Source organism: Hypanus sabinus, chromosome 14 (assembly GCF_030144855.1).
Source record: "Hypanus sabinus isolate sHypSab1 chromosome 14, sHypSab1.hap1, whole genome shotgun sequence".
Taxonomy (NCBI): domain Eukaryota; kingdom Metazoa; phylum Chordata; class Chondrichthyes; order Myliobatiformes; family Dasyatidae; genus Hypanus; species Hypanus sabinus.
This window is the reverse complement of record NC_082719.1, coordinates 51,796,111-51,817,575: the sequence shown is the minus strand read 5'-3', so window position 1 is coordinate 51,817,575 and position 21,465 is coordinate 51,796,111. Positions and strand designations below refer to the sequence as shown.

The following is a 21,465-nucleotide window of genomic DNA, read 5'->3' as shown; positions in this document are numbered from 1 at the left end:
AGGAAAATAAAATGGATTAATTAACTCACAGGAACACCAAATGCAGAAAGTGAATGTTGTCAGATTTGAATTCTTATATCAGTAGAATAACTGAGGCAGTGTCTGGAATTTTCCATTCAATATAGTTGTAGCTTTATTCAATTAGCAGTAATATCCAGAACATCTGCTACTGAAATTGCATATACAATGCATATCACTTTCCTAAATTGCTCGTCTTTCATCAATAACTAGATGCTCTGCATGTGTTCTATTCAAAGCAGATAAGAAGATTATAATAGAAAAATTAAACTACTGTAGGTGCTGTACATCTGTAATAAACCAATTGATATTTCAGATCTTTCATCAGAACTGGGAACACCAACCTGAAAAAAACACAAAATGCTAGCAGAACTCAGCAGGCCGGACAGCATCTATGGGAGGAGGTAGTGACGATGTTTTGGGCCAAAACCCTTCAACAGGAGTGAAGTAACATGGGATGGTCGAGGGGGGATAAGAAGTGGGGGGAGGGATGAAGTAGAGAGCTGGGAAGTGATAGGCTGAAGGGAAATGGGCTGGGGGAAGGTGGAGAATTATGGGAAATAAAAGAGAAAGAAAGGTAGGGCTGGGGGGAGATTATAGTGGGGGAGGAAAAGAGAGAGAAAGAGAACCAGACTAAAATTATAGATAGGGATGGGGTAAGGGGGGGCAGGGGTATCAACAGAGGTCTGTGAGTTGAATGTTCATGCCGGCAGGTAGAAGGCTACCTAGGCAGAAGATAAGGTATTGCTCCATCAACCTGCGTGTGGTCCCATCTTGACGGTAGAGGAGGCCATGGACAGACATATTGGAGTGGGAGTGGTCTGTGGAATTTAAGTGTGTGGCCACAGGGAGATCCCGCCACTGCTGGAGGACTGAGCGCCGGTGTTCGGAGAAACGGTCTCCCAGTCTGCGGCGGGTCTCCCCAATGTATAAATGGCCACATCGGGAGCACCGGATACAGTATATCACCCCAGTTGACTCGCAGGTGAAGTGCCTCACCTGAAAGGACTATCTGGGGCTTACACTGAAATGTTAGCTGTTTCTTTCACCACCTGACTTGTGTTTTGCCAATATTTTCTGTTTTTTATTTAGAAATTCTATGCTTAGTCAATAGAAATCATATTTGACAGGTATCATTTATCTTTTATTTACATCCAGAAGGGGTTCAGAGTGCTAAAGATCACATTAAAAATATACCTGATTCATGATAATAGTAATTCGTAGATAAGCTGTTGGCTGCTGCCTGCAATTGCAGACAGAGGCCACCATGTGTCACTGTGAACCAGTTCAAAGTCCCATCAATAGTCTTCATCAATAACCGCTATAAAATATTTAAACAAAAATACAAATGGGAGAACTTATAGAAACAAAAGATGAAAATTATTTGAAGAACTCATGATCCCACAAGTTCTTTCCTACTTACACCAAATATACCAGAGGTCTTAGCCTTTTCCCCTCCTTTGCTGTTAAGGTGAAAAGAACTTCACCCTCATTCCCTTCCATCTAAAGTGACTTTGTATGCCATTTCCTGTCAACTCCAGTATCCCCTTTGTGAACTGGTTATCACAGTTATTACATATCAGCCCCCTAAATGGTCAATTGTTGTGAGATTCACAAAATGGCATCCTTACGAATGGTAAGAAAATAGATAATCAAATTATATAGATAAAGAGAAAAATTGTGCAAAAGTAACACGTTGGAAAATAAAGTGATGATGGGGGAGGGGGGTGCGGGGAGAAATTGTACCAGAGTCATATGCTGAGAAAAGGAATAGAGAATAGGGAAGTCTGAGAGCTCAGAAATAAAGTGTTAAAGGAGCAAAGAATGGAAAATATGATATGGAAAGGTGCAGAGAGAAATTAGAAGGACAAAAATATGAGTCTTTGAGAGACAGAGAGAAAGAGCGAGCAAGGGGTGGGTGAGGTGAGGTGTGCCCAGGAGCACTGATATTATATCAGATTTCTAAAAAGTCATGCATGGTATGTGAGTACTCCTGACTGACGAATGATGGGTGCCATTTTGGTTAAAAAAAATTCACCTGAACTCACCCAAACATCCAATGCAGAAGAGTCAGATAAAGTGATTTGTTACTTGTTTCATCAATATTGTTATTTTCATACTCTACATTCCAGCAAACACTTACTCAGCTGTTCAGGACAAAAGTTCCACTTCCTGTACTTTTTAAAAAGAATCAACCTTTTTGCAGATTACCTGCTGGTTTATTTCATGCTGCTGTTGCAATTCTACATAGTTGGGACACTTTCTAATGTTTCAAGATGCCAGTGTAAAGAAAATATAGTTGATAGGTCAGCATTGGCAACTGGGGAAAGTTAAAATATACATTAAAATATTGAATGCAGCTCCTTCAGTAATTAAATGTTCCCCAAAATGGATGCTGATGAATGTGCTGTGATTTCCTGTTGCAAATGTTGTTTTTCTCAGCTTCAGAAGTGTTTCCAGGATGATATCCTGCAGTTAATAAGTTCTGAGGTAGAAAAGATGTTCTGAGTAAAGATCAGGGAGAAGGATTTGTGAGCTACTAGCCAGCTGGGAGTAGTGTTACAGAAGTGCTGTGGTTGACCACCTGCTGGGTGGGGCCGGAGTAGTTTCTAGTTCTAGCAGTGTATCCTGAAGATAGGGTTTCCCATCTGTATGACAATATAAACTGAGACAAAATAATAAGAAATGCTTCTGCAAGAGGTAGCAACAAGTTATGTTAGAGGAATTTCTTTTTTAAATGAATGTGCACCTTCAGTGTTGTGAAGAAAACTGCAAGGGTTGATGACCTGAAATAGTTTGTTATTTGTGTAATATTTTGTGTTTAATAAAATAGAATAGTTAGCGTAGTGGCTGCTATACAGAGATAAAAATCACCATTGCCTGCACACATCCTGAAGACGATCTGCAGGAATGATTGATGTTACTCAGTCTCTAAAGATGAAAAGCAGAGAACACCACCATCTTGTGGAACTATCCTTTAATGCAATTTTCTGCATAAGAATGGAGGAAGCACCATTCTTCCCAAACTAAAATAGAAATAATTGGTGAAAAGGTATGCTCCAACATTTCATTTGTTGAGCCTTCTGTAACCCAACCTTTTCACTGAAATGCAAAACTGAAAGGTAACCTTCCTGTTGCTGAAATATACTTTTCTATCACAGCAGCAGTCACTCTGGGAGTTGCTCCTACACCACTGTAGTTTCACAGATGAGGAAAAAAAATAGCGTTCTTTCTACACTAACCCAAAAGTAAGGCAGCATAGCTGGAACAAATACAAACCTAATGGATTGGATATGAATGACACACAAATTTTCCAATGTGTCTGCTTCATTGAAATTTCACAAGCCTTTCATGAAAGCAGATCTAAATCTCAAACATTTCTTAGGAAAATATGCGGAAAGATAAGCATGGGTATAAATCATGTTGTAAATATTTGTAAACGCAATTTGGAAAAAGAAAGTAACCCTACTTATACAAAATGTTTAGGTTAAGTTTTTGAGCAGTACTAACAAGCTATTATGCCAGTTCTCCCCAATGGAAATTCTTCTGGATAAAAACACAGCTGCCATCCATAGATTGAAGACTGATCACATGTGCCACAGATGGATTCAATCTAACATGTTATGCCATGAATTTTAGAAATCATGCCGATGCTTAAATATCTATTATTATTGTTATTTTACTAGATAAAATTATCATGATTTATACCAAAATAATGAAACTAACCTTATAAGTCCACGATACATGATGTACTCGCACCATCTTTGTTGATCACTTTGATCTATGTCCTAAAGGAAAGAGATTGATATATTTACTCCAGATATCTTGTGTTAGTACTTTTACAGTCAGCAACATAACTAACTTATTCATAAGCATATCAAATATTTCCCTCGTGCACAGCAGACTTGCCTTTTAAAGAAGGACGCGGAGGCTGCCTGGATCAGAGGATATGGGATACAAAGAGAGGTTGGACAGACCAGGGTTGTTTTCTCTGGAGAAGCAGATGCTGGGAGAAACCTGATAGGGTTATAAAATAATGGGAGGCACAGGTAGTTAGCCAGTAACAACTTCTCCATGGTTGAAATGTTTAACATTGGAGGACATGCATTTAAGGAATTGGGGGGGATGGGTTTGGGTTCCAAGGAGATGTACAAGGCAAGTAGTTTTTTTGAAAGGAAAGAATATGAAGTGTGGCCAGAATGTATTGTCAGAGGTGGTGGTGGAAGCAGTTAGGATGGAGGTGTCTTGGATAGGGACATGAACGTGCAGGGAAGGGAGAGATATGGAGCATGTGCTGGCAAAAGTAATCAGGCATCAGTGACTTAATTAGTTCTGTAGGCTGCTGGGCCTCTTCCTGTGCTGTGCTGTACTATTCTATGTTCCACATTCTACATACTTTCTTCATTCTCCTAATAGATCCTTGGAACAGCATGTATTTATTAATTCTTGATACATATTAAAAAATTAAACTTGTTCACTTCTGCCATTTTAAAAATATGTATTCTCCATCCTCTTCTATGAATTTCATAACTTTAAGCCCCTTATTAAGTTTTGATAAAGGATGCTCCCACAATTTTAGCTGACCCTTTACAGATGCTGATGTTAATGATACATGATTTATTTCAGCAAATTGTAGAAATTCTGAGCATGAATAATTTACTCCATCCCAAGCGGGACCAAGAAGATGGCTGAAGTCCAAAACAGAAACAGAAAGTTGCATCTTTCAAATTGAAATATTAACTGTTAGGCAGAATCAAGTCATACACCAAGAAAAGTATGAATAAATATTTCACTCTGCAAATGTGTGCAAAACTGTTCATACCCAGGCAATCAATTTACAATTCAATCACACAACTAAGCAGAACCATCTTCTATATGGTTGAACTTCTTTACCAGCGTTTTGTTACCCAAGATCAGAATTTCACTCCAATAAAATTATGTATTATATTTACAACATGAATTTGTAGATGCTGGAAATGTGAAACAGAAACTGGAAGAACTTGGATAGGAAGAATCTATGAAATGAAGAAAAGGTTTGACTTGCAGCCATTTTTCTGTCCCCTTATCTGCTCTAACAGTCCAGTAAGTCAGTGTCCCTGGCTTATTGACCGTCAAAAAAAAATAAATCAGTGGATTTGGGACAATTTACAAAACAGACATTGAAAATATCCAAACTATTAATTGATCATATAGGCTTACAACAAGTTTCTATGAACAAAGGAGAACTCATTTTATACTACAGAATCATTGGCACTTTTACTTCCAAGATATACTAATTTGATAGATTTGGCTTAATATACACAAGTAACACATCTGAACCAAGGCTACTAAATGCAGCCTTTCTAGATGAGGCTATTGAGTAAATATGAAAGTTAAAGTTTAGGATAGAATAATGCAATGCTTTATATTTCATTCATTTTTATGAACATCATCTTACCTTTACGTTTCCAATATTCTGAAGCTGTTGGTAATCTCTGGAGCCAGGTTCAGAAGTAATGTAACCCAAAAATACAACAGGTTGTGTGATATTCTTCAGTATATTAGAAACATACTCTGCCTGCAACTTCCTGTCTAAATCATCCCTGATGAAAGCAAATTGAAGAAACTTAATAATACAAAAACAACTGTGTTGTTAAAAAGTGAACCTTTATAAACAGAATATTTATAAACATAATATTCTCCACTATTCATTTTCCTGATCCTCATTTTCCAGTGCCTCTTGGCCTCATATCTCCAAAGTATCCTCCATTCATACAATATTCTGAAATTTCCGCACTCCTCCATTTCTGGCCTTCAGTGTATCTAGTGATACACGATATGAACCAGATCAGTAACAAATAATATCAGGAAAGATTGTTTCAGACAATAATATGCAGAGTATAAAACTTTAAAAAATGAATATGTAACAATGCATTGAAAGACCAGCAAAATTATAAATAAGGAAAACACTTAAATTATTAACTGACAATTCATAGATAAATTGAGAAATGTTCACTTACTGATCATTGCCAAAGTGAGCAACAACCAAATCCACAAGGTTTCCTGAAATGTTGACTGTCATTGAAATGGCAGGAGCAATCTCTCCTTGTGGAGATGGAAGACAGTGGTGCTTGGACTGGATGATAGGGTATCTTGACAAAACCATTATTCTAAACATCAGAAATGAATTAGATTCCACTGACTGCCACAAAATCAATCAATATGTCTATAATTTGAATTTATTCCATATTATGAAACTTTTGTTTCTTACAACTTTAAACCGTAAATGAAAGAAACTTATAAATACACATATAGTCGAAGAGCTGCTGAAAACACAATTATTTTCATAATAGGTTAAATTAACCTCTTACTAAAATCCTTTGTTCAAGGATACATGGACAGGGAAGAACAGCAAGCAAATTTTAAACAAAAATAGAAATCAGCAGATGCTCAAAACCTGCAAAGTCCTCGAAACTCAACAGATTAGGTAACACTTATAGTGATGCTGTTTCTTTTTCCACAAATGCTGCATCATCTGCTGTATGTTTCCAGTATTGTCTGTTTTTGTTTCTAGAAAATGCTACAAGATGAATTTCTGTGACTGTGGTGAACTACATATACCTGTCTGGACACGCCCCCCTGCTGACTGCTCCTGTGGCTCCTCCCACTGACCCCTGTATAAAGGCGATCAATGCCTGAGCCCAGCCTCTCAGTCTCCAGGATGTAGTATGGTGGTCACTCACTGCTTGTTCCTTCTTCCAGTCAATAAAAGCCGATATCTCGCCATATGTCTCAGAGTTATTGATGGTGCATCAGTGACAAAAATAAACTAGTGGGTTCAGTAATACTTGAACTGTTTCACTCCACACTTACAGTAAACATTCCTGTGTGATATCTCCATCCTCCTAACCACCCTCATCCCAGGCTGTGAAAAAGCTAAATAAAACAACATTACAACAGTAGCAATAAGGTGTCCCAAGAAGAAAACAAAAGAAGACAATAGGTCAAGCCAGTTAAGATGTAGTATTAATAATCTCATCATTCAACCACTTAACTGAGTAGAATTTCCCTGCAGTTAAGTGTAGGCTCTTGGAACTTCTACTGCACCATTGGACTGTTTGTGGGGTTCAGCTGTCTATTGAATCTGTGCCAGATCATATCTGATGCAAGTACAGTGGTTCTATTGAAATCAATAAGAGGAAGCTACTGCAATGTGAGTAAGTAGACTTCCAACTTAATTTAGTTTAAATTTGTTTATTTTAAACCTGTCTTATTATTCCAGAAGCATTTTGAATGTTTGTGAAAGCCAAGTGGGTGGGTGGTGGAGAATAGGGAGTGGTGATCTTGTAATCATGTTATAATAAAGTAGCTGAACTTCATCCATGTCCTTCTTTATATCTGTTTTATACTTTATTTATCATTCAAGACAATACAGGCATACAACTTGGAACCAGCCCTTTGGCCCAACTGGTCCAGGCTAATCAAGATGCCCATCCAAGCTAGTCCCATTTGCCTATATTTGGCCCATATCCCTCGAAACATTCCTATTTGGATTTGGAGTACCTTGTGCTGCTGTGTAGAGCTTTTTGGCTATCTAAGTGGTTCACGGCTGTTATTATCACAGCTGTGTACATTCAGCCGCAGGTTGAGGCCTCATCTCAAATAATAATAAGCTTAGTGAAGAAGTCATCACTCTGACAAAGTGGTGTCAAGAAAACAACCTCTCCCTCAATGTCACAAAAACAAAGAAGATGGTTGTTGAATACGGGAGGAGTGGAGACAGGCTAACCTCTATTGACATCAATGGATCTGGGGTTGAGAGGGTGATAACTTTAAGTTCCCTGGCATTCACATCACTGAGGATCTCTCGTGGTCTGTACATACTGGCTATGTGGTGAAAAAGCATAACATCGCCTCTTTCACCTCGGACAGTTGAAGAAGTTTAGCATGAGTTCCCAAATCCTAAGACTTTCTACAGAGCCACAATTGAGAGCATCCTGACTGCATCACTGCCTGGTATGGGAACTAGACCATGTAATCATTTAATTGGTTAAGCACAAGATAATAAATTAAGAAGAAATGAGGAAGAGGTGTGGAGAGATCTTATGTGAATTTTTTGCATTTATATTTACCTCGAAGATGGACGCAGAGTCTATAGAAGTGAGGCAAAGAGGCATCAACTTCTTGGACCCTATACAGATTTACAGAGGAGCAGATGTTTGCTGCCTTGAGACAAATCAGGGTGGTCAAATCCCCAGGGCATGTCAAGGTGTTCCCTCGGACTCGATGGGAGGCAAATGCAGAAATTGCTGAGGTCCTAGCAGAGATCTTTAAATCATCCGCAGCAGCAGGTGAGGTACCAGAGGATCGGAGGACAGCCAACGTTGTTCTGCTGTATTCAGAAGGGCTATAAAAATAAACCAGGAAATTATAGGGCACTCAGCCTGACTTCAGTTGTGGGAAAGATATTGGAAGGTGATGCACCATCAATAACTCTCAGAGATGGGAGGCGAACGATAGGCTTTTATTAGCAGCAAACAAGACCACTACATCCTGGAGACTGAGGGAGGAGCAGTGCCTCCAATCACCTTTATACAGGGGTCTGTGGGAGGAGCCACAGGAGCAGTCAGCAGAGGGGCGTGTCCAGACAGGTATACATAGTTTACCACAGAAGGTATTCTAATAGACCGGATATATGAGTATTTGGATAGACGTGGACTGAGTAAGGATACTCAGCATGGCTTTGTGCATGGTAGATCATGTCTGACCAGTCTTGTAGAGTTTTTTTGAGGAAGTTACCAGGAAAGTGGATGAAGAAGGCAAGGCAGTGGATGTTGTCTACATGGACAATTGACAAAGTACCACATGGGAGGTTGGTCAAGAAGGTTCAGTTGCTCGACATTTAAGATGAGGTAATAAATTGCATGAGATATTGGCTTTGTGGGAAAAGGCAGCAAGTGGTAGATGATGGAGGCCTGTGACTAGTGGAGTGCTGCAGGGATCGGAGCTGGGTCCATTGTTGTTTATCATCTATATCAATGATCTGGATGGTAATGTGGTTAACTGAATCAGTGAGAAGGACTATCATGCTTGCAGTGGGATCTGGACCAATTGGAATTGAAAAATTCATCACAGGTAAATAGACTTGTGACACATTGGCATTCATAAGTCAAAGTATTGAGTACAGGAGATGGGATGCTTTGTTGAAGTTGTAAAAGACATCAGTGAGGCCTATTTGGGAGTATTGTGTGAAAAATGGAAGTTTATAAGAGTGTTGCCTGTCTGGAGGGTCTGAGTGATGAAGAAAGATTAATAGATTATTCCTTGGAATTGGAGACTGAAAGGAGATTTGATAGAGGTATCCAAAATTATGAGTGGTATAGATAAGATAAATGCAAACAGGCTTTTTCCACTGAGGTTAGGTGGAACTATAAAGATAATAAGTTAAGAATGAAAGATGAAAAGCTTAAGGGGAATATGAGGGAAAACTTCTTCACTCAGAGATTTGTGAGAGTTTGGAATGAGCTGCCAGCACAAGTGGTGCATGAGAGCTTAATTTCAATGTTTAGGAGAAGTTTGGAATAGGTACATGGATGGTATGGGTATGGTGCAGTGCAGGTTGATGGGAGTAGCTGATTAAATGGTTCAGCATGGACTGAATGGGCCAAAGGTCCTGTTCCTGTGCTGCACTTTTCTATGATCCTATGAGGTATAAATCAGTGGTTTACAATGTGGGCCATATGGCCTCTAGGGGTCTATGCCAGATATCGTAGAGACCACAAGTAGAAACAAGAAACTGGGGGCCACACGAGTTTCTGAATGGGCCATGATAAGTTTACTGTTTTAATGAAATATTACTAAAATGTATAAATAGAAATGAATATTCGTATTTTAATTGGAACCCTGAATGAAATGAATGGGAAAATATGCTAAATGAAACAAATGAGGCAACAAAGCAGCTTAGCCTACGCGTGTGGGGTGGGGTAGGGTGTAGCACATCAATTGTTAACTCTGCATCTGCTTGGCCTTGCAGAAATCATCACCCACTGAGCCCCATCCTGCTCCACATCCAACCCCAAATCACTGATTATAGAGTGAGCAGGCGGATGAGATTCTACAGGATACCCTGCAACGTGCTCCATCAGGTAGTAATTATGATTACTTTGTTTTAGATAATTACCAGGAAACCAGCCACATCTAATTCCAACTGAAAGATTGTCAGAACCTTTATCAGGAGATTAATATGGAAAGCCTGGCATGGCCAAATTGTATGAATCTAATTATAATTATTATGATTATTTTGAACAAATTGAAGATTGGGTGGGGCTGTCTGCAGCAAAGCCAATTAGTGAGCATGTAGCAGCAGGCTGGTTCTGTTTGCCTTCCACTGACCTATGTGTGTTATAGTACTTAAGTGTGACCATGAAGGCTGCAGTTACTGCAGTGGGGTCATTGGCCAGAAATGGCTAAACTGCAGAGAGACATGAAGTCTACCACTGCATCACTCTCTACCACTACAACTTCCATTCAATCCCTGATACTCATCCTATTTTGAAAGGAAGTTCCATTTGCTCTTCTTGGTGATTATGCTACATAGAATTTGCATATATAATAGTATTTAAAAAAAAATAGACATAACATGTAGCTAAGAACTTCTTTTTGGGAAGTTTTATTTTTACATGTATGTTCATTACTGATACTTCTTCATGTGAGATTATATATACTTATTATAATCCTTTGACATTTACTAACTTTCTATAGAGTCTACTCACATGACTCTATAGTTGTTACTGTTTATGTTTTATATAGTATGATCTGCTGAAACCATTAAGCACATAGTAGCATAGTAACGAAAACCCAATTTCCCTCTGGATCAATACAGTATATCTGTCTGTCTGTCAGGGTGCAAGATGCAGGCAGGGACAATATACACTGAATGGCACAACTAAGTTGGAGGAATCATGTACAGGAACATCTATGTGGAGTGTGGATTGGACATGCCCAAGTCAAAATAGGAAATTCCCGAGACAGTCAAGAAGAATGACAGAACTGAGATCCTGTGGGACTTCCAAATACAGACTGATAAGCAGGTACTGGCTAACCAACCAGACATGGTAATATCGGACAAGGAACAAAAGAAAGCAATAATAATAGACGTGGCAATCCAGAATGACAGTAACATCAGGAATAAATATGAGAAGCTGGAGAAATACCAGGGCTTGAAAGAGCAGATAGAAAGAATGTGGAAGGTTAAAGCCAGAGTAATCGCAATGGTGATAAGAGCATATGGAGCTGTGACTCCTGGACTGGGTGAGTGGTCAATAAATCTCAGGAATAGGTCTGAGATCTTGGTCCAGAAGAGCACACTACTAGGAGGAGCAAGGATACGGTGCCAAACCCTCTGGTAGAGGACCCGAGATTGAGGGAAAATACACATATATACACCCATAAGGGGTGATTAAAAAAAAATACAAACATATACATACGTATAAAAAGTATATTTTTGGTGGACTGCAATCAGCACAAGAGATCATTCATGAGGTTTAATAAATGAGCTTGGGTACTTTCTGGCTCTTTTTCGGTGGGCTGAAATCAGCAAGGAGCTGATAAAAAGGAAGTGTAAATGGAGCAGCCATTGTGTGAGTAGGGCAGTGTCAGAGTGGTCCAGCTTTGGCTCAACAGGCTTTGGTGAGAACAAGCTTGGGCAAGCATAAGAGAGGAAGTTTCTAGTAAGCATTTTTTCCTCTGTTAGTACATAGCTAGTGTGCTGAGAATGGGTCCAGAGGCAGTGGCATTTTCTTTGGGTGGAATGTGGAAACTCTGGGAGACCTCTGATAACTACATTGGTGGAAAGAGCAGGTAGTGTTGAGGAAGCAGGCTGTCTGCAGAAAGACTTAGATTGAGGGAATGGACAAGGAAGTGGTAGATGGAATATAGTGTGGGGAAGTGCATGGTCATGTACTTTGGCAGAAGGAATAAAGACATACACTATTTTCTAAATGAGGAGAAAATTCAAAGATCAGAGGTGCAAAAGGATGTGGGAGTCCTCATGCAGCATTCCCTAGAGGTTAACTTGCAGGTTGAGTAAATGGTAAGGAAGGCAAATGCAAAGTTAGCGTTCATCTCAAGAGGAAAGAAAGGATGCTGAGGCTTTATTGGTCAAACCACACTTATTGTCAAACCCCTAATCTAAGAAAGGATGTGCTGGTGTTGGAGAGAGTCCAGAGGTGGTACATGAGAATGATCCCAGGAATGAAAGGGTTAACATATGAAAAGTGTTTGATGGCTCTCTGCCTCTACTCAGTGGAGTTTAGAAGACTGAAGGTGGATATAATTGAAATCTATTGAATATTGGAATACCTAGACAGAAAGGATGTTTCATAGAGTGGGAGAGTCTAGGACCAGAAGGCACAGCTGCCGACGTCCATTTAGAACTGAGATAAGGAAAATTTTCTTTCGCAGAGGGTGGTGAATCCCCACAGGACAAAAAGGATTCTGCTGTGCCAAATTTGTAAGACTACACTTTCACTTGAAAGTATGTGACCATGTAAGCTGATTAAGTACTTTGAGACAGGACATAAGGATACAAAAGATGGCACTGAATTACTTCAAAACACAATATAATAATAAGGTAGACAAAGGTTTACATGCATCCTATGAGATGACAAATTAAATTGCAAAAGTCGTCAAGCCACATAATATAGTCGAATCATTGATACTGCCAACACACACAAAATGCTGGAGGAACTCAACAGACCAGGCAGGCAGCATCTATAGAAAAAAGTGCAGTTGACATTTTGGGCTGAGACACTTCAGCAGGACTGGAGGAAAAAGGATGAATAGATTTAAAAGGTGGGTGAAGGGGAGAGAGAACACAAGGTGATATGTGAAACCAGGAGAGGGAGAGATGAAGTAAAAAGCTGGGAAGTTCGTGAAAGAGATACAGGGGTAGAGAAGGGGGGGTCTGATAGGTGAGACTCATTGATTCTGCCTGCAGTTTCTGCTGTTATATATCAGAGCACATATGAAACTATTCAAGCCATCTCCTTGAGCATCTCACCAGTATTGTTGAAATGTCAATGTGGAAAAACTACTAGTTACACAACAGTGAGGTAAGAGGTTTGCCCTGCAAATGAATAAAGGCACATTGCATGATAATGAAGCCCTTCTGATGGCATATGGTAAGTTTTTGAATGATGATCAGGCCATTCTGATATATTTTAACAGTTTGAAAACCTGAATTTATTAAATAAACAGTCACAAGGAAAGAAACACTGCGATCTCATATCATGCCTTCATATTACCGCCTTCCCTGGAAAACCCAAAACTTCCAGCAGCAATTTCAGACATCACATATTTACGCATTTCCTTCACTGGCCACTTTTAAAATAGAACTGCAAGATGACAATTTCATTGTATAGCTTGATCATTTGAAACAACTGCACACTGATACGGAATTTCAGTTCAGACCTACTGGAGGTGCATATTCCAGACTGGGTGGTGGATCCATTTGGAGTGAATGAGAGTAACATTGACACCATATTGTAAGAATGTCTTTTTGAGCTGCTCAAGCAAAATTGAAACGCAGCAAGCAAAATTTCTGGATAACTAGTGATATTCAAGATAAGTTTCCACAGCTCTGCGGGAAAGCAAAGTTGTTTTTAATTGGATTTGCCACCTCTTATCTAGTTGAATGTGGTTTTAGTCAAGTTCTTCACCTGCTATCGAAAGTTCATAACTGCCTTGATATGAAAAGAGGTGATCTTTGTTTACCTTTAACCAAGTCGCAACCAGATATTCAAAGATTCACTAGTTTGCATCAGTTGCAAGGATCTCACTAAATATTGAAAGTCACACTATTAAGCACTTTTTTGTTGCTGGTTGGAAGAATATTATATACATTATAAATGTAGTATCCTATTCAGAGCTTTGAAATAGTTTTGTTATTCATTATAGCAAGATATTTAACATATTATATTGTAACATTATATTTAACATACAATACCTATAATCCATTAAAACATAAATATTGACTGTATATTTGAATAATTAGTACAGTTGACCAAAAAACTAAAGCAACTAACAGAGACTATGTAGGGAGTAAATGAATGTCACAAGTGGGCAACAAGCAGAAAAAGGTTGAGAACTACCAGTGAAAATGATTGTCATAGACTTACCCCCAGGTGTGATCTTTTGTGCTTGGACCAAAATCCGTGTAAAATCCCAGCTTCTCTCCCAACCACATGGTGAGATCGTTATTTCCAAGGAAAGGTTTAGAGGCATCGCTTTCCAATATAGTAATTAAGTCTGCACCTATTGTTGATAACAAGGTGCTAAGTTAAGAAGGGTTATAGTTAACAGAGGAGATTATTAGCTGGTAATACCTGCCCAAATCAGGCAAAACCTGCAGCATAATTTCAAGTGCATGAATCAGTTTTACAAATACCACCAGAAAACAGCCAATGCGATGCCTTTATCATATTTAGCTGACAATAATTAAAAAGCAGCTTCTTAAAGATGATCTAAACATTAGCATAAAGCAAAAAATGCAAGAAACACTTAGACCATGAGACACAGGAGAATTAAGCCATTCAGTCCATCAAGTCTGCTCTGCCATTCCATCATGACTGATCCCAGATCCCACTGAACCCCATACACCTGCCTTCTCGCCATATCCTTTGATGCCCTGACCAATCAAGAAACTAACAATTTTCACATTAAATGTACACACAGTCTTAGCCTCCACAGCTGTCTGTGACACTTAGCAGGTCAGGCAGCAGCTGCGGAGAGAGCCCGAGGCTGATGCAGAAATTAATATAATGAAAAGCACTGGAGCAGGGTCATGGAGAACAGAGGGAAACCTGTGAAAGGGTGGAGGGCAGGACTGACTGACTGACACCTGCTTCAGGCCAGTACAGACCCGTGGATATTTCTGGGAGAGGTGTATACAGGAAATGAATGAACTCTGAAATTACTAGATTAAAAGAAAATGCTAACAGAGCAAAACTGGGTAACTGATAACTTGAAATTACTAATTCTGAGAGCCTCATCAGAAAATGAGGTAATGTTCTTCAAATGTACAATGGAACAGTATAAAAGAGATCACAATCATCAGGGAGGCAAATAAGAGGCTAGAAGGCAATGGCAAGTTGAACAGCTATAACAGGTGAGACAATGGTCAGGAACAAGAGAAAAACTATTGGATTAATTGGCATTTATTTTAACACAGTAAGTCTGATAGGTGAAGCAGATGCATTTAGGGATTGGATAGATATGTGGGAAATATTATAGCCATTACAGAAAAATGGTTAAAGGAGGGACACGAACTAGCAGCTTAATGTTCCAGGATAAAGATGCTTCAGACGAGACAGAAGTGGAAGAGGGAAGAGAGTTGCATTTTTAATGGTAGGGAATCTCACAGCAGTAGTCAGAGATTGTACAGTGGGGCTTTATAGGCAGAAGAAAGAAATAAGGGGATTAACCTATTGTTGGGATTGTACTGTAGGCCCCCAAATAGGCTACATGAATTAGAAGTCCAACTATGCAAGGAGATCGTGAGAGTTTCATAATAAGGTTGTCAAAGTAGGGGATTTTAATTTTACTGATATAGATTTGGACTGCCATACTGTTGTCTTAAAAGTGGTGGAATTTATTAAGTGAGTTCAAGAAAGTATATAGTGGAGGGGCTTTACTAGGAGAACATGACAGGTTAAGTGACTGAGGTGACAGTGGAAGAGCACTTTGGTACCAGTGACCTTAGTTCTAATAGATTTTTTTAAAGTTAGGGAAGGGAAGAGAACTATCCCACAGGTTCAAGTTCTAAATTGGGGTACAGTGCATTCTGGGATTATTAGGAGCTTGCGAATGTTGATTGGAGAAGCTGGTTGCAGGCAAAAGAACTGTAGATAACTTGGGGGGGGGGTGGTTTTAAAGGTGAGCTAGCAAGAGCTGAAAGTCTGCATATTCCAGTGAACGTGAAGGATAAGGCTTATAGGAATAGGAGGCTCTGAATGATGAGCAGTGTTGAGACTCTGGCCAAGAAAAAGGAGATAAAACTTTTTGGGTACAGGCAGCTGAAATCAAGTGAATCCTCGGAAAAGTATAGGAGTGCAGGAACTTAGGAGGGAAAAATAAGTTTGGCAGAGAAGATTAAGAAAAATACAAAACAGGTTAAATATATTCAGGCAAAAAGAGTAACTAGGGAGAGAATAGGGTCCCTCAAAGACCAATAGGACACTTGTGTAGAGCTACAGAAAATGGACAGGCTCCTAAATGAGTTTTTCTCCTCTGTTTTCACCATGGAGAAAGACAAAGACTTCAAGACTAGGAGAAGTAAATGGACAGGTCTTAGAGATAATCATCATTAGAGGGAGTGCTGGATGTCTTAAAAGTGATGAACTTAGATAAATCTCTAGGGCCTGATCAGGTATATTGTGGGAGGGTAAAGAAACTGCAGGAACCAGATATTTTCGTCATTGTTAGCTATGGTAGACTGTCCATTCGTTATATGCCACATTGTATGACGTGGGGGATCACTGTCTTTCCACAACCATGATTGTTCTTGGCAAATTTTTCTACACAAGTGGTTTGCCATTGCCTTCTTCTGAGCAGTGTCATTACAAGACAGGTGATTTCAGCCGTTTTCAATACTCTTCAGGGATTGTCTGCCTGGCGTCAGTAGTTGCAAAACCTGGATTTGTGATATGCACCAGCCATTCATGTGACCATCCACCACCTACTCCCATGGACCCTGATTGGGAAGCTAAGCAGGTGCTACATTTTGCCCAAGGGTGACCTACAGGCTAGCAGAGGGAAGCAGTGCTTTACACCTCCTATGGTAGAGATACAGTATCTCTGCAAGGTAATGGATGTTATGCCTTTATGTAAGAGTAGTAAAGATTAAAAAAAGCAGGGAACTGATGGGCAGCAAGTCTAACATCTGTGGCAGGCAAGTTACTGGAGCAGATTCAGAGAGACAAGATATACATATATCTTGAAGGACAGGGGTTTCACAAGCCAGGCATCAAGAATAAATGTTGGGAGGCCATGGTGTGGTTGTCGAGGAGGCTACACTTGAGTATTATGCCAAGTTCTGGTTGCACTGCTATAGGGAAAATGGTATTAAACTAGAAAGAGAACAGAAATTATTTACAAGGACTTGAGAGACTGAATTATTGGGAGAGGTTGGACAGGCTAGTATTTCATACCTTCAAACGTAGAAGACTGAGATGTGATTTTATAGAGTCATATAAAATCATGAGAGGCACAGACTGGGAGAATACACTCAGTCTTTTTCCCCAGAGCGGGTTATAGGCTTAAGATGAGAGGGGAAAGATTTAAGGAACTAGAAGAACAATGTGTTTTTTTTAAACTCGCAGAGGGTAGCACTTATTTGGAGTGAGCTGTTGCAAAAAGTACCAGAGGCAGGTATAATAACATCTTTGAAAAGACAGTTGGACAGCTACATGGATTGGAAAAGGTTAGGAGGTTATGTGCCAAACACTGATAAGTGTCATTCTCCCTTTGCACAGCTCCACAGTGCGTGTGCTTAATGCACACAAATTATTTTTAGGCAACTTATTTTTTTAATTCTTTATTGCTTTTTTATATTCTTTCTTACTTCTCATAATGTTTGTATATCTGTGAACTTGTAATGCTGCTGTGACACTGTAATTTCCTTTGGGATCAATAAAGTATCTATCAAAGTGACTGTGTGGGCAGCAATTGGAAATCAAATCTGTCAATAGGAGGGCATAACTTTAAGATGATTGGAGGAAAGTGTAGGGGGATGTTAGAGGTAGGTTTTTTTTTTAAAAACCACAGAAAGTGGTGGGTGTGTGGAATGCCCTGCCAGTGGTGGTGGTAGATGCAGATACATTAGGGACATATAAGAAATTTAGATAGCACAAGAAAGATAGAAAAAAATGGAGCGCTATGTGGGAGGGATTGACTAGACAGCTTAGTCAAGGACACAGGATCTGCCTCAAAACAGAAGGACGCTCCTTTAGAACAGACAAGAGGAGGTATTCCTTTAGCTGGAGGGTGGTGAATCCATAGAATTCTTTGTCACAGACGGTGGTTGAGATCGAGTCACTGGGTATATTTAAAACTGAGGTTAATAGGTTTTTGATCAGTAAGCGTGTCTAAGGTTGTGGGGAGAAGGGAAAAGAATGAGGTTAAGAGGAATAAAAAAAATCAGCCAAGATGGAATAGCAGAGAAAACTTGATGGGCCGAATGGCCTAATTCTGCTCGTAAGGTCTAATTGGGACTAGCTTGAATGGGGCATCTTAGCTGGCATGGATGAGTTGGGCTGTAGAGCCTGTTTCTGTGTTGTGTGACTCTGCAACCAGAGGTCAAGAGTTAAAAACAAGAGGTCATAATGGAAATGCGATGGGGAATTAAAATGACCATTTGAAGCTCATGATTGTCTTTGCAGTTTGAAAGGAATATTCTACAAAGTGTGATTGTTCAATCAATATTGGATTTCCCCACTGTAGAGGTGACCTCATCATGTGCATCAAATTTGGTTTACATTCAGTGCCCTAACCATGTTTCACAATGAAAAGTGTATTTGGCCCCTGACAGGAGGTAACAGGAGAACCTGCTCCATCTCGAGGTTGCTTGGGAAGGTAAATGAACATTGGTGACGATGGAAGAATAGACCAGTGTAATTGAAGCCACAATCCCTTTGGAATTCTGATTGAGGAGGAGAGAGAAAGAGTGGGGAGTTTTGTTTTAGCATAATGTTTAATGTGGATGTCAATGGATTGGATGGTAAATACAAGGGAAAACCCATGCGTGTTCTGGGTGGGAGGGGGAGTGGATGTTGAACAGATGGTTGAGAGCCACATCAATTCTGGTGGAGGCGAAACTATAGCTAGAGAATGTTAGCTGCAGGCAACTGTGTTATTGGAGATGACTTACAATGGCAGGGTGAAGAGGCTGAGTATACGAGAATTTGAAGTATCTTTCTCAAACGTAGCACAATTTTCCCAGCTAATCCTCCAACGTCAGATCTGTCATTACTTCCCACTGAGTTCTTTACTCTCTTATACCGGATCCCTATCCTTCTCCAATTCCCTGCACTCTACTTCAATCACTGTAATACACCAAACTACCCCTATTTCAATGCTCTGTTACGGGACTCACTGTTACCACTTTCACTTCCTCACACTTCTGCCATCATTCATGGACCAGCAGCAGTATTCCTCAGTGCACATTCTCAAATGTCAATGCTAACACATTCCCTTACCTTCTCACATAACCTTCTAAACCTTTACAGTCCATGTACCGGTGGGCAGATGGTCACAAGGGATGGAATATTCTTCACCAATGTGTTCTCCTTACTTGAGCAGCAAATAGTGGCAGCAGAAATTAAGAAAATTATGTCACAAGGGATGGGGGGCAAGCCACATTTTGTTCTCTTTTGAATCATGACCTTTATAGCTAATCTAAATGGACAGCTGATTTCAAGTAACACTATTTGTGGCATCAGAGATTCTGGGTAGTAGAGTAAAAATTAGCAGGATTCCCAACTATTGGTTGGAAATATACATGTGCACATGTTTTGGAACACAATCCCAAGTGAGCCTTTATGGAAGCTTGGCTACTAGAGAACATAAGCTTAAAAGGAATAGTCATTAGTGTGAATTACCAAAAGATGCTTCAGCTTCACATTAATGTTATTGACTCTGACAGATGAAGAGCTCGCAAGCCCTTTGTATTAAGATGTGCAATGGTTCAAGAAGTTAGCACTCCATCAATTTCTCAGTTTGGGATAGACAATGTCATGGTTGTGATGCGCATGGAAGAATTTAAAATGGTTATGTGCAATAATTCAAGGAGCATCTCTATACCAAATTTTGGGTGACTAAAGACAAACCAAATACCCTCTCTTTGCCTACAATACCCTTATTCCAACAATGCCTACGTAGTCTTTACATCATCCAGCAATCAACATCTTCCAAGAAAGAGAACAGAAACCTCAGATCAAAAAAAAAGTGCAAAACATCATAGTAAAATATTTATTCTTCTTAAGTCCATCACCCTTACTGGGGCATCAGCAGCTGACCAGAGTCCTCTATCCTGAGTCGGTCTTTCAAGTTGTCCCCAGGTCTAGCCCATCTTTGAAGATCTTTCCTCTCCCAAGGATGAGGTCTTTAGAGCTTTTGTTGACATTTCTGTCCCATGTCCAGCACTCTTCCTTTCACAGCCAGGATTGGAATCATCCATGGCAGAGTTCAGTAAAATACTTAGAGTGATTATTTTAACATTTTTAAATATTTAGATATTCTTATTAAATTACTTGAGCCTAAAACAGAATACATACAGTACCTGTTTGTTCGATAAGCTTGGCAGATCTTTCTAAACTTGGCCAACCTTGATTGTCATACCCAAATCTGTAAGACCATATCATAGCTGAGAAATCTTTCTTCACAGACTGGTCATAAAGGATAGAGATGATGGGAAGGAAAATGAATCAAAGATATAGAGCATAATCATAGTGTACAGCATATAACTTTTTAAAATAAATTCTTAACTTGATAAAGCAGGCTTCCTAGTTAAAATTTTCATGCCATAATTGTTTTGGGTCAGTCCCAATTCATTTTTGCAACTATGAAGAAAGCATGCCTATGGCCATACTTTGTTAGAAGTTTTAAGAGACTTGGTATATTATTAAATACTCTGACAAATTTCTACAGCTGTATGGTTGTGAGAATTCTGACTGGTTGCAATATCACCAGGTACGGAGGCTGAAAGCAGCTGCATGAGGTTGTAGTCTCAGCCTGCTCCATCACACGCACAACTCTCCCTGCTATCGAGGATACCTTTAAGAAATGGTGCCGCAAGGAGGTAGCATCCTTCACTATCCTGGACATGCCCTCTTTGCATTACTATCATTGGGGAGCTGGTACAGTAGCTTGAAGACCCACACAGTGTTTTAGGAACAACTTTTTCCCCTCCACCATCAGATTTCTGAATGCTCCATAAACAAAACCTCATTATTCCTCTTCTACACTATTTATTTTCATTACTGATAGTGATTTTTATACCTTGCATAATGTTGCTGCAAGAAAACAACAAATTTCACACCATATGTCAGTTATTATAAACCCGATTCTGACTCTGCCACTTCTGATTGAACTAAAACATATTGTTAACATTCCTATAAGCAACTGGAAATAAAAATCTTACTCACCGGGATACCAACTGGGTTGTGTAATTTCTTCTGATATGATTTAAATCGTTGACCTAATCCTAACAGTCCCAAACCCACAAACAGCCAAAGTACTAAACCAGAAAGAATAAAACAAAATTGAAATGAAAATTATTAACATATCTGATTTCTTATTTCAAAATAGCTACCAAAACACTGTAAAATGTCCAAGAACAAAGGCCTTTGAGTGCAAAGTATTGACATTCATGTTGGCAGTCAAGCATCAGTTTAAATTCATACATTACAATAA

The 21,465-nt window shown here is 39.4% G+C and overlaps 2 protein-coding genes across 8 annotated transcripts in view; one reads left to right on the top strand and one right to left on the bottom strand.

The window, feature by feature from the left end:
• The window catches only part of ociad2 (OCIA domain containing 2), a 160,743-nt gene that overhangs the window by 20,277 nt on the left and 119,001 nt on the right, over nt 1-21,465 (top strand). The window contains exons 1-2 of one of the 6 annotated variants that reach the window (XM_059989178.1): nt 6,196-6,484; nt 10,031-10,142. In XM_059989178.1, the coding sequence (XP_059845161.1) occupies nt 6,444-6,484; nt 10,031-10,142 (153 nt within the window). In that variant the 5' untranslated portion in view covers nt 6,196-6,443. Of the gene's footprint in view, nt 1-6,175; nt 10,143-21,465 lie in introns of those variants that run through there. The other 5 variants (XM_059989175.1, XM_059989181.1, XM_059989176.1 and 2 more) reach the window with 5 other exon arrangements.
• LOC132404740 (PGAP2-interacting protein-like) overlaps nt 1-21,465 on the bottom strand; it is a 79,690-nt gene that overhangs the window by 16,892 nt on the left and 41,333 nt on the right. Inside the window, exons 9-15 of one of the 2 annotated variants that reach the window (XR_009515657.1) lie at nt 21,198-21,289; nt 20,333-20,438; nt 14,175-14,310; nt 6,018-6,167; nt 5,456-5,600; nt 3,745-3,806; nt 1,216-1,339 (exon numbers count right to left, since the gene is read on the bottom strand). Coding sequence is in view for 1 of the 2 variants with exons in the window: in XM_059989167.1 (XP_059845150.1) it covers nt 3,745-3,806; nt 5,456-5,600; nt 6,018-6,167; nt 14,175-14,310; nt 20,333-20,438; nt 21,198-21,289 (691 nt within the window). In the remaining variant the exon portion in view is untranslated. The remainder of the gene's footprint in view (nt 1-1,215; nt 1,340-3,744; nt 3,807-5,455; nt 5,601-6,017; nt 6,168-14,174; nt 14,311-20,332; nt 20,439-21,197; nt 21,290-21,465) is intronic. The other variant, XM_059989167.1, reaches the window with a different exon arrangement.